The following is a 13,839-nucleotide window of genomic DNA, read 5'->3' on the forward strand; positions in this document are numbered from 1 at the left end:
TTCTCTAGTGACACACCTCATCCAACAAGCTACACCTCTTAAGCTTCCCCAAACAGTGCCAGTAACTGGGGACCAAGTCTTCAGATGCCTAGACTTTAGGGGACATCTTATTCAAATCATTACATGCATGCATAGGGGATGGGGAGGAAGAGATGGGGCGGGAAAACTAAAACCGTTTTTTCTTTGGATGTGTTTTCTTTGTGCTCCCTGTGAGGCTTTTAAATTAATAATCACTCATTTCTTTGCTTTTACTTCATTTACTGGGTTTAACGTATTACACAATTTGAATTCCTTTTCCAGGTTTTCCATTATTATGGTCCTGCTTTAGAGTTCGTGCAGATGATAAAATTATCAGACCTTCCCTCCTGTTACATGTCTGACACCGAATTCGAGCTGTATCCTTTTGCTGATGTGTTCATTTTATTTTACTTTCACTGGGTTGGGTAGAATGTTTTGGTACCAGCAGGTAAATGTGGGAGGTTTTGCATTTTTTTGAATTTCATTGTATTCATGGGTTAATGCTCATGCCCAAGTGGAAATTTCTACCCCTCCCCATGGAGCTCCTGGGGCAGGGAGTTCCTGCTCTCTCCACATTCTCCTCTTAGAAATCTTTCCCGGTAGGTAGGCAATCGGCTTTTCTTTCACTATTGATTGCATGCTGTGGGCAGGATTATGGAGTAACACAGAGGTGACCGAACCCGGCTTCTTTGCTGCCGTTACACAGTGTGGCTTTAGTTGAATCTGTCTTTCCCATCACTTTCTTGATAACCCATATGTATATTTTATTGGTCTTCTGTCTTGTTTTCTTTTTTGTTCTTTTATTTTGTTTTAAATGTCTTTTATAAATAACTTTACTTTTTCTGGAGTCCAAGATATCTCTCAGTGACTTGTGTTATTTTCTTGATGCAGAACAGAACAGAACTAAAGGATTATGGTGTGTAGCCATGACTCTCGGCTTCTCCTGCTTCAGTGAGAGCCACACTTTTCTCCCAATTCCAAAGTTGCAAGAATCTACCTGTCCTAAAAAAAAAAGTCAGAAAAGCACACATTAAGCCATTTCTATGATCTGCATTTAGATGTAGGATCATGCCCTCAGATATCTCAGTAATCTCAGTATGTTTTTCGTGCTCATGGTTTCAAGAAAAGTTTTATAATGTATCCCCCTACCTCTTCCCCATGCCTCAAGTACTATGTTAATGCTTCTAGAATAGGCACAAGGCTTCCCTCAGTTTGGATCCTTGATGCTTATGAGCGTCAGAGGAGAATGTTAGGGCTGCGTGGGAAATCTAGAGTAATTTCTACACACTTCAGACTCACTCAGATGGCTCTCTTGGCATCCGTATGATTGATGTTTGAACACCAGTTGGATGATAACATCTTTCTGTACTTGAGTAACTGGAAATGCCACCATATGTATCTGGAATATTCAAAGCACGTTTTGGGAGTGGAGCACTTGTGTGTAGGTCAGAGTTGTGAAAGGCATGGGCTCCTGTACCCCTAGAGCCACTTGACCAGCCCAGGACAGACATTTTATATTATATAATTGCTGGTTTGAAGCAGAGCACTGACATGGCATTCTTGAATTTTTTTTAATGCATGATTTTTACTTATTTCTTGTTTTTATAGTTTATGGTAATGATAATCAGGGCTAATAATCAAGAAAATAATATGCAAGGGAAAGATTAATTGGTAATTCTTATATTTAAGCTTAATGAATGGTTTCCAAAGAATTATTGGAGAGTGAAATAATCAAACTTGTTTTTCCAAGTTGAGTTATTTCCCGGTTACTGTTCTCTTATTCTTTAACTCCCTAGTACAGAGAGGTGACTGGAAACTGCGTGAGGCAGAATTCCATGCTGCTATTGGAACAGCTCTCTTCTCTGTGTGGCAAGGTATACAAGACTTTTTTGAATTTGTTTTTAAATCCTTAATGACGTGATAAAAAAAAAGTAACTCTAATTCTTGCTCAAATTTGGTTTCTTTAACATAACATAGCATGCCTTTGGCAGTAATTCATGTTAAGATATTGCTCAAGTGTTTTGTAGATAAAGTGACATTTGATTTTATAGGAGACTTTCAGAAATAAACCTTATGAGCAATGATTTCAAGAGTTATTTCAAACTTTAGAATGCATCATTAATTTCCTCTTTGGTAATATCTCATTCCAGCTCTGGGACGGTATTTGTACACCTGTGTGGTCCTTTCATAGCAGAGGTTGAGGTGAAACGACGTAAAACATCATTGAGTGGTTATATTTTTAAAAATTACCTCTATATTCCGGTTCTGCCGAAGAGATTTGTATCTATTTTAATAGTTACATGTGTATATCATATGATACATTTGATGTCTTTTGAACATTTTTTAAAAACTGTAAAAATACCGAATCCTAAGTAGAACCCTGTATCTATATCATTTTAAAGAAGAAAAACACAAAAGTTTTTATTCCTTCTCGAAATTTTTGTCAACTGTTGCATTTCTATAGGAATGAGTTTTAAAGCTTAAAATACTGTCTTTACGGAACATTTCTTACTCCTTTAGGATCAGCTTGTTAACAGATGCTCCTGAGAGGAAATAGTGATTAATATAATTTTAGCAGTTTTCCCCCATGGTGTTATAGTTAGACCTTGGTTGGAATTCCCTTAGAAAACTGATACATACTGTAAAGTGAATGAGATTTGGTTGTAAGATGCCTTCCTATATGGTCCCTGAGGATTTGGGAGATTTCAGTTCCATTTCCCTGTACATTTAATAGTGTTTGGATCGTGTGACCGAGTTTTTTGATGACCCAGCCTTTGATGATGTCAAGCCAGAGTTACACATGTGACTGTGATTTGTTTAGTGCAGATATGAAATAATCCTGAGTCTATCTAGTTATCGAAGGCCATGCTTAAGCCAGAAGGGAATGAAGTTATCTAGTATCTCATCTGCAGCCATTTTGTTTTAAGCTTGCTTTTGGGACCATGACTGTAAAATGTCAGCGTGTGGTGCACAGGTGAGGTGTGTGTGAGGCCTTTGAGACTTTTCTCTGTATGCAGCAGTGGGGTGGTGCTGTCCTAGTTAGGGGTGCTGTCTCTGTCATCAAACACCATGACCAAAGTCAAGTTGGGGAGGGAAGGGGTTTATCTGGGTCACACTTTCATCCATCACTGAAGGAAGTCAGGACTGGAACGTGGACCGGGCAGGAAATTGGAGGCAGAAGCTGCTGCAGAAGCCATGGAGGAGTGCTGCTTATGGGCTTGCTTCCCCATGGCCTCCTACTTCAGCCTGCTTTCACATAGAACCCAGGACTACGAGCCCAGAGATGGCACCACTCACCATGGGCTGGACCCTTCTCCAGTTGTTGCTAGGAAAATGTCTTATAGCCGGATCTCATGGAGGTATTTTCTCAATTAAGACTCCCTCCTTTCTGATGACTCCAATTTGTGTCGAATTGACATAAAACTAGCTAGCATAGGTGTCCTGTGACTTACACAACAGAGCTCTGAATTTGAAGCTATTTATTGGGTTATAAATTTTCTTTACATTTTCTTAAAAAAGCAATGAAGAACTGCTTCCTTGAAGTTGAGTGCTGTATATGTAACGTTTTTTTTAAAAAATAATTTTACTAAAACGTTTTTGTTTAGTGTTTAAGAAATGGATTTTCTTGTGACATTTTCATATTGTGTGTGGTTATACTTTGTTGTTATTGGACTCTTGTTTGTTTTGTTGTTGTTTATCAAAAAAAACTTTGTCCTACAGTGTGTCAGATGCTTGTTCAGATATTGAAGACAGCAGGTAGACAAGACCCTTCCTCGGTGCCTAAGTTCTAGTAATCTGTGTGAACATCAGGAAAGATCTTGGTTTAGTCTCTCATCTGTCTGTCTTTCTCCTTGATTAGCAGACCTTGCAGGGAAGCCTTTCTTCGTAGAGTACACCAGGCTATTAGAAAATCTAATGGCACTACTCCATGGTTAGGAAATCCTGTTTTTAAGGGAGTTTACAAAGTTTGAAGTCTAATTTCAGTAGTGATCGCTCGTTAAAGAGGACCTGGTACAAAAATCGGATCAAGATTTGAAAGTGAGGCTTGAAATGTGCTTCTAGCCAGCTCAAGTCTCAGGAAGTTGTCTGAGGGTTAGGGTGTGGTGAGAAATGATCAGATCTAAGTCTGTTATGATCAAATGTAAGCAACTGACATATTTATTATAGAAAATTCAAACTTGGGAGATTCAGAGATATATGTTTTCATCTTTGTTTTAAATATTTGTAGCAAATGTTTAATCACAATTAGGCTGTCTCAGAAATGGGCCACGGCAGCAGGTCATGACTCAGTATATATGTTACGTCTAGAAGCACCGATAGGCAGCTAGCTGTGAGGGAGAACTTCCCTGGCATGTTCACCTTTCCCACCTTCCAGCCGTGGTGACTCTTCTCCCGTGGTCTACATTTTGCACAATGATGTCTTATTTATGAAAGAACTAAGTTCTAATATTTAGAGAATTCGATTTGTCTTTTATATTTATGATTATTTTCTGTTGCTAAATAGCTGTACTTCTAATTGCTAATATTTGCATAATAGACACTTTTAGAAAAACTTTTTCTATAATGAAAACATTTTTTCCTTAATTTTTATCAATAATTAAGAATGCATAAGTAAAAATAATAAATAGCAACAGAACTAACGTTGTAAGATGCTAATTCCTTGTGACGTATTCATGGAGCTAATCCATTTACATAGGGCAATTAAAAACAGATTTTCATTAGGTTTAAGATATTTGACTAATGCGTTGCCTAAATTTCTCTGGAGTTTTTTAAAATTAATGTCCTTTATTGGAATGTGCTGGTTGATGTAACTACATTTCTAAAATGGGCGATATAACTTCCAAGTTGTAATTTGTTTTATTTAGTCCTTAATCAAACTGAGAATTTAGATAAATACATTATAGTGATTCTTTTGAGCAAATATTTAATAAACATCTGGATGCTTTGCCTTGAGAATACAAATATGAAGTTGAATTTGCTTATAAATCAGTTGGAAGCTGCTGTGTGTTTTGGGAGAAGGTCTAATTTGTTACCACTGCATCTTACCTGCTAGCATTAAATCTCTTATTTCTGGGAATGAAAGTTTTTTTTTGCCCTTGGATGTATTGTGATTTTTAAGCCACAAAAATAATCAATACAGTTAATGTTTCTAAAGTTTTGGTACTAGGTCTCAAAGTTAGTTCCTTGTAGTTTTGTAGATGAACAAAGACATCATACCAACAACCTAAATGTTCCGAAAATAAGAATAACAAAATGTCTTAGTTACATTTCCTGTTGCTATGGTAAATACCCTTGCAAACACACCTCGAGGAAGGGTTCAGCTCACAATTCAAGGATACAGTCTATCATGATGGGAAGCTTGAGGCACCAGGCCATATTTCATCTAGAGTAAGGCACGAGAGAAGAATGATTGTGTGTGCTCAGAGTGCTTGTCCACTGCACGCAGTCCTGGACCCAAGTGATACCACCCAGTTTTAGGGAAGGTTTTTCCACTTTAACCTAATTAAGATAATTCCTCACAGGCATGTTGCTAGCCTAATCCAAACAGCTTCTTACAGGTGTGTCCAGAGGGAGGCTTGCTTCTTATGCATATCTAAATCTTGTCAAGTTGTCAGTCAACCCTGACCATTAGAGTTTTCAAAAATAATGACCTCAGTAGAAAAGAGAAGATAATAATATAATTTTGGATCTGTCTTTATATTTTGCTTATTTGCTTCTCTCTTTTTTGGGCAAGGGCCTGGGGGGTCTTCGACTTTGCAACGACGTCCTCGAGAGAGCCATACTCAGTAATTGTTAAATGTGTGAAATGTGACTTTCGCGTGACATTCATTAACGGTGGATTTTAGTCTGCAGTCACAGTGGGTACTGTGCTCTTCCTTCAGGTCGGTGCTCTTTTTGTGTTGCCATGTACGGTCAGTAACGGACTGACCCCACCTCTCAACCAACTCTCTTCAAGGAAGTGGAAGGAGTACATAGCTAAGAAGCCCAAGACAATCAGTGGTAAGTACTACGTCTTTCAGTTGTTTTATTGGTACATAATATCTTTATTGGAAGTTACTGTTTAATACCTCGAACCATGTCCCATTAAGAAGGGCAGTATTCTAAAGGCAGAACTCGGGTTAATTGGGTAGCTACTTATATTGAAGATTGGATTCTTAGACACAAAATTGGTGAAAATAAAATGGTCCATTTATTATACATGAGCCTATATGTATAATTTTCCGAAGACACTAGAGCTTAATTATTTAACAGGTTACTTAGACCACACAGCATCCTAGGTGTTTTAGCAATATGACTTTTTAAAGAAAAGGTTTATTTATTACGTATATAGTGTTCTGTCTGCACGCATGCCTGCATACCAGAAAAGGGCATCAGATCTCATTATAGTCAGTTGTAAGCTGCCACGTGTTTGCTGGGCATTGAACTCTTGACCTCTGGACGGATAGCCAGTGCTATATATCTGAGCCAACTCTTCAGCCCAAGCAATATGGCTTTTATAATAACTCTGTACATTGGTTATGTACTTGTTTCATGTTACAGATAAGGGTGTCGGGGCTTAGAAAACTTAGAAAGCCTTGGTGTGAGTTCTGTCTCTGCCTGTCACTTGTTCTGGGGCTTCCCCCCAAGCACTTTCATCTCTAGTAATCTAGGATGTTCAATGTAGGGGGCACAGAGGTCCCTGTGCTCACAGATAAGCACTAGGGAAACCAGGAATGTTATAGGGTTGTCTCTTTATAGAAAGATATATATATATATATATATATATATATATATATATATATATATCCTTTTATATATATATATATCTGTTTCCTACCCAGAGGGCTGGTTAATAGCCTGGTGACCTCTGTGCTATCTGTATGACTGAGACCACACCAGGTCTTCCCCCAGACCCTTAAGAGGTCACATATAGTCAGATCTACAGAACCCATCTTTCTGTCAGCGGTCACATACACTTTACAAAGAGTTTCAGTGTAATCATGTTTTAAGCTTTATTGTGTACATGGGACTGAGTTAATTATCAGGAAACCATTTTCCAAATTGTGCTATACATAAATATACCTAAAAGAAATGGCCAGTGTCAAACCGTAGAAGTCTAAACCAACTCCAGCTACTGAGTCGTGCAGACCGGACTTCCTTCTTGTCTTCATGGCTCATTAGTCTGCTGGCCTGCTATTCTGCTGGCCATAGTGTTTCCGGAGACCTCCACAGTTCACGTTATTAGTAGAGCCTATTGCACAGTGCTAGGGCATGAATAAGTACGGGTTTAACTGTCTGAACTGCTCATGGGGAATGGAAACAGCTGTGCTTCAACAAAATCAGGTTTACAGAGCAGCGGATAGTCGAGTTTCCCTCATGTTGCACACTGCATTTCTCAGCACTGTGACTAGTAATATATATAGCATTTGCAGCCCTTACGTAAAGGGAGTATGTCCTGGGCAGCTCATCACCGCTTGTTTTCGCCTTGTAACTTTCTACAGCTTTAAGAAGCCCCTAAGTTGAAAGTCCTAATTCTAAGGTCGGTTGATGGCTGAGAATTGACACGGGTTTGTTTGTTTGTTTTCCACGTTATTTTTATTATAACTAAGAAAATACCTTGTAGTTTGATTTCAGGTTTTAGAATCACTGCCTGTTGAGATTAGGGATGAATAGTGGAAGCTTCTGAATAATCATATGACATAGATCCCAGGATACTGTTTGCAGGTTGGTGATTACTGATTAGTCCAGGTCATTAGCACTGATTAAACTTGCTCCTTGCAGGAGTTTTTCTTTCAATCTAAGAAACAGCTAAGAGGAATAGCTGATTAAAGTCTCTCCTAGTGTGACCCTTCCTGAAGGGACACTTGTTACTTATGATATTGACAAAGCAGAGAAGCCAAGGTTTGTGGGGGGAGGGGGAGGCAACTTTTGATTATTTCACTAACTACTGGATCCAGGAACTTCATCCCCTGCACTTACATCACTAACAGTGGCTTCTCTCAATGGCCCACGTTAACACTTCAAGCCATCCCCAAACTATAACTGTGTTTCTTCATCATTGTTCTAGAAGGCTCTAGATTAAAGCTTATCCTGTTTCCCAAAACAACTTCCTGGTTGTATTTCTTTGTGACTTTGTCAGTCATTTTAATTAATTCATCCATCCATCCATCCATCCATCCATCCATCCATCCATCCATCCAGTCAGTCAAACATTCTTTGGTTCATTTACTTAGACATGGAATGAGATACTGTCCACAGTATTTTGGGGATTGCTGCTGAAGGAGATACACTTTATATTCCACTCATTGTTTTCATGCTGCTGCGAGAAAAGAAGTGTTGAGAAGTAACTGTAAATCCTAATATAGCTTTGTATTTAGTAAGAGTTGACTGGGACAGTCCTGAGGACACCGCGTGAAAAAAGCAAGATGTGCATTGATTAGATATTATTCATGCTAAAAAGAACCCCTCAATATGCGTTCATCATTTATACATATTTGTGACATTTTAATCTGTGGTTTACTAGGACTGTTTACATGCTTGACTCACATTAAACAAAGTTTTGAAGTTCACATTGTAGAAGAGACCAGACCCTAGATCTTAATCCTAGATTGTCCCATAGCCAAGTGTCTTACTGTTTTCATGCCTTTCCTCCTAAGCTGTTTTCTCAGTCAGGAGCAGTTCTGCCATCGCACTAACACTGCCAGCAGACTCTTGAACTACTGGCCTTTGCAGTGGTGTGGGATCTGCTTGCTGCTTCCCGCTGTTGAATATTGTAAACTTGTCTCTGGTTGATACACACAGGTACTTAGAGATATCTGTTAGATTGTATGTGGGTTATGTATTTTCAGATAGTAATAACTGCTGTTTCAACAATGACAATGAACCTGGACTCACCCATGAACCATGAGTGAGTTCAAACTCAGTTTGAAATGCGCTTTAAAGTCTAGTAGCAGAAATGCTTCTAAAAGATAGTAAGCCTAAGTGCTCGAAAAGCATGCTATGGAGAAAACCGGGAAGGATATTTACAAACTAAAGAAACTGCCAACCCTTTTTGTCCGGGAAGAAATTTCTTTGTATACAATTCACATGAAAGGGCAGCCGAGTAATGAAAAGTGCTCGGGTTTTCATGGAGGCATGCTATGAAATTGTTTAAAAAAATCCAGTGATCATCATCTTGTCATAGAGATGAGATAAAAATTGTTATCTGTCAGTGTTAGAGACCTACTCTGTGTTATGTACATTGCATTTATTATCTTTGATTTTTGGAATATTGGAAAGTGATTTTTTTTAAAGAGAACATCTGTCTTTGTTGCAATGACAGAACTTAGATATCTAGAAATCATGAAGCTTGTCTAAAGTCCTCCACAGTCTCCTTTGCCAGAGATTCTACAGAAAGGGATTTTTACAATGTGGCCTTTTGTATTTCTTACTTGACATTTATGCAAGTCATTCTTAGCAAAATAAAATAGTGTCTGATTATTTTAGAATTTGAGATGTTTGATAATTTCAACAATTATAAATTTGTGTTACTTCATTTATGCAAAGCTGGAATTCTTTTGAAAGGGAAAAGACAGTAAGTGCTTTGCATAAAAAAGTCTTTTTATTACTGAGAAGCCTAGTAGCGTTTTAAAGGTGGTAGACTAATAGGGACTGGTGACACGTCTTCAAGTGGGGACACGCGTGCCTCCCTCACATGCTTCAAAATAGTGGACTCAAAGGGATAAGGTCAAAATGACAGCACATAACTGACTTATAAATCTTTACCATCATGAGAAACAGTAAATTTTAAATACATTTTAGTGGAAGAGACAAGATATTCTTTCAGTCAGGAGCCTTCTTCTGGATGGGTCGTGATATATGCTGCATAGTGAAATGAGCAGTAAATTTGAAGGTTGAATTAATATCTGGTGTGTTCTTGAGTCAGTGGAATTAAGTTAGAAACCAGCAACAGCAATCTGAGGACTCCCTGAAGCATTTGGAAGTAAACATGTTCCTAAGGATCTTAAGGGTTAAGGAAATTAGAAAATAGTTTTTTTAAACCTGTGTTTGTAATTATGTATCTATGTCTGTGTCAGTGTATGTGCATGTGGCAAGCTGCAGGCTTGGTAAGAGACCCTGCCTCAATATATAAAGAGGAGATCGATCAAGGAAGAGACCTGATGTCAACCTTTGGCCTTCATACACCTGTACACACATGCATGTCCCCCCCCACAATAAATAAATAAGTAAAAATCTTATATGACCTTAGTTCATAGACATTTACTTTAAGTAAAAATTATCTTAAAATGGAAAACATCCAAATTTAAGAATTTAAACTGTAATATTTGTATGCACATTGTCTAAAATGGAAAAATAAATCTCTTAAGTTAGAATGTACCAAAATTCAAAGTCTGTATGTTTTGAAAAACATTTAAGAGTATTAAAAAATAAACATGCATGAAGAGACAGTAACTCCAACCATGTCTGAGCCGGGACAGATCCTTGCAACTCCGAAAGATGATCCAGTTAATAAGTGGCTAAGTCTCAGATAATATACCCCTGCTGAAGATGTGTGGTTGGATGGCTGCGAAAGCCCATGAAAGGTTGCTCAGCATCACTACTCTTTTGAGACATGCAAATGACAACAGAATGTGATGTTAGAGACACTCATTAGAATGGCCGTTACTGAAACCCGTGAGTATCCTGTATTGAGGATGTAGCAAATCGCACACATTTTTGTTGGGGAGGGTGATGCTGAATAGAACATTTTGAGATTAAACTTATACTTAATCATACAATCCAATCATTCTGTTCCTAGCTATCTACCAAGGAGATATGGGTATATATTTTCACGTAAGATTTGTGAGCGAATGATATATATATATATATAAATAGACATAGACAAAGACTACTCTCAGCCTTAGAGAAGCGTCTATTTTCAGTGATCAGGGCTTAATGCAGAACTCATGGCTGCTTAAGAGAACCAGTAATGGGTAAGGACTTAGCCCTAATTGATCCATTTACTGCCCTTGCCGTGGTAGGGAAAATCATGGAAAAAAAGAAAGAATTTAGAGCTGGAAGATAGAAAGGCAGAGGAAGCCTGTAGACCCAGTGCAACTTGTGTGGCCACAAACTCACAGCAGTTTGTGAGTGTGCTTGGCTTGCACAAGACAAACCCTAAAACATTCAGTTGTGTGTGGGGAGGCAGGATGATTGAACCCTACCCTTGCTGACGAACTTTGGCTGCTGATGGACTCTGGGAGATGGGGAGCCACTGCCTTCAGCTGTGTAAACTCATCAGGTTCCAGTGAATTGTTCTAATTTCTAGGCCTTACAGGTGACTCTGGCCAAACCCAGAGAGACGAAAAACAAAACAAAACAAAATCCATCAAATATGAAGAAGCAATTAGTAGGGAAGAGGTGGTGGATGGGAGAGGACGAGACCCACAATGGTCAGATTACCAGCACCTGCTGTTACCACGCTCAGAAGGCTTTTGTTGTTTGCTTGTTTGTAAAGCTCACTGAGTCCCCTTAGAAGTAAATGTAGGGCTTTGTTCTTTGTAGTTCAGTGATTCCTAGCACCAGCTACACCCCAGAACAATCCGGTGTCCCTGGACAGGTGTGCTAGTGGAAGCACCTGGGCTGATTCACATATGTGTCCCCCATGTTACATACGTCTCTCCCATGTTACACAAGTCTCCCCCATGTTACACATGTCTCTCCCATGTTACACACGTCTCCCCCATGTTACACATGTCTCCCCCATGTTACATACTTCTCTCCCACATTACATACGTCCCTCCCATATTGCATATGTCTCTCCCATGTTGCATATGTCTCTCCCATGTTACATACGTCTCTCCTATGTGACATATGTCTTTCCCATGTTGCACGCTTCAGCCCCAGCTGGAGAGTCAGTTACTGAAGAGAATCACTCAAGTGTTCCAGGACTGAGTGAGAATGGAGAAGTTGAGTTTTGGGACTTCAACCTTTACCTGGAGAAAGATCACTTTAGAGTAGTAAATAGGTCTCAAACTTAAGTCTCACAGGGATTGAGGATAAACACTTTGTAAGCTCTGCAATATCCTTTTGCTGTTTTGCAGTAGCTAACATGTTTCCTGTGCCTATACAACAATAAGGAAGTCATTGTTCATAATTGGAGGCCCTGGGATAGCCTCTGAATACATTTTCTATTTATTGTTCCTTTCAAATCATATGTTGTAATGGAAAAAAAAAGTATGTAGATTATAAACCTGGTGTTACTTATTTGAAATGGCTGATAGAATTTGTAAATCACTGTTTTGTAATTTCCACAGTAGGAGGCTGCATACAGTTGTAAATACAGCTATCATCTAAGATTCTTTCTATAACTGAGCCACTGGTATTTTCTTGAACAGTCTTATTAACAGCTAAAGTGTTTGCTCACTTGTTCAAAGCTTAGTGGGGGGTGGGGTACAGTGAGGGATCAGTCTTGGCTATATGTGATTGGAAGGTGCTTTAAGAATGTGAAGTTAGTAGTTTTCTGTTTTTCCTTTTGTGTGTGTGTATAAGTGATCTCAGGCATGTATTTGTGGCCCTCTATTGGCCCTATGAACTATTATTTCAAATTTGATTTTATAACTAAGCAGTGATATCATTGTTATAAAGAGTATAGCTTCCTAAGATGCCTACAATGAAGTCTAGATTATATGTTGATATTTATTTGGCATGATTTTTTTTTATTTGTTTGGGTTTTTTTTTTTTTTTTTTCAAGACATGGTTTCTCTGTGTGGCCCTGGTCATCCTGGAATACACTTTGTAGACCAGGCTGGTCTTGAACTTGGCATGATTATTAAAAGAACTGTTTTTATTATTTTTGTAATGGATTATTAAAAATTGCTACAGGATCTCCGGCTGCGGCGGGCAGTGGGCAGGGATCCCAAAAGCAGCCAGTCCCAGGCAGGGATGGTGCACGAGACCACAAGGCAGGTCTTTGAAGGTGACTGGTCCCCAGTGAGCCATGTGGCGGTGGGCAAGAGAGACAGAGATAGACAGAGGCATGCATGCCATGCTGAGTGAGGTTGGATATTTATTTTGTAGTTATGAAAGGGAAGGGAGAAGAACAGAGAGGCGGGGGGGGGGGGGACAGAGAGAGAAAGAGAGAGAGAGAGACAGAGTGACAGAGACCGAAGCTGTTTCTCCACTGAGAGAGAGAGAGAGACTAAGGCTTCAAGCAGGAAGGAAGACCTGCCTGCCTCAGCAGATGGGGGATGGGGGAGGGAGTAGGCGTGGCTTGTCTCTTAAAGAGACAGGCCAACCATTACAATTTTTCCTTTCTTAAAGTTAATATATAAAATAATTGTCAGTATGTCAGGTTATGTTAGTTTGTCAGTATGTCCTACCCAGTTGTCTGAGATGTTTTTATGTTTGCTTATATTCATATGAAATACTGTTTTTCCTTTACATTGGATTGATTTTATTTTTGAGTTGTTGAACTTTGAACAAAATGTGAGTGCTTGGAGGTTTTAAGACCCACCAAGAAACTTATTGATATTAGATGGTGGCTTCATTTTATTGCAATAGAAGTCTGAGAATGGAGCTCAGTGGTAGAGTGCTTTCCTTGCATGTACTAGGCCTGGGTTTGAACTCTAGCACCGGAAAAATGGTATTTTTTTTGCTAGTGAATTTCTAATCATAGAATATACCTTCACTATGGTTTATGTTAATTTGTAATATTTGATGCAATTGTCCCTTGGTAGTTTTTTCATTTTCCATTTTATCTGTATCACATATCAAAAATGCTTTTATGTCTTGGTGAAGGAGCGTGCAAACCAAACATTGTTTCATTGATTGTGCAAGTACAGCCTTTAGAAATAGAGATTG

The 13,839-nt window shown here is 38.8% G+C and overlaps 1 protein-coding gene across 1 annotated transcript in view; it reads left to right on the plus strand.

Annotated features, from left to right (window-relative positions):
- The window catches only part of Mtbp (MDM2 binding protein), a 62,287-nt gene that overhangs the window by 13,363 nt on the left and 35,085 nt on the right, over nt 1–13,839 (plus strand). The window contains exons 9-11 of the mRNA XM_057791826.1: nt 301–395; nt 1,820–1,892; nt 5,901–6,018. Coding sequence (XP_057647809.1) covers nt 301–395; nt 1,820–1,892; nt 5,901–6,018 — 286 coding nt within the window. The remainder of the gene's footprint in view (nt 1–300; nt 396–1,819; nt 1,893–5,900; nt 6,019–13,839) is intronic.

Source organism: Chionomys nivalis, chromosome 17 (genome assembly GCF_950005125.1).
Source record: "Chionomys nivalis chromosome 17, mChiNiv1.1, whole genome shotgun sequence".
NCBI lineage: Eukaryota > Metazoa > Chordata > Mammalia > Rodentia > Cricetidae > Chionomys > Chionomys nivalis.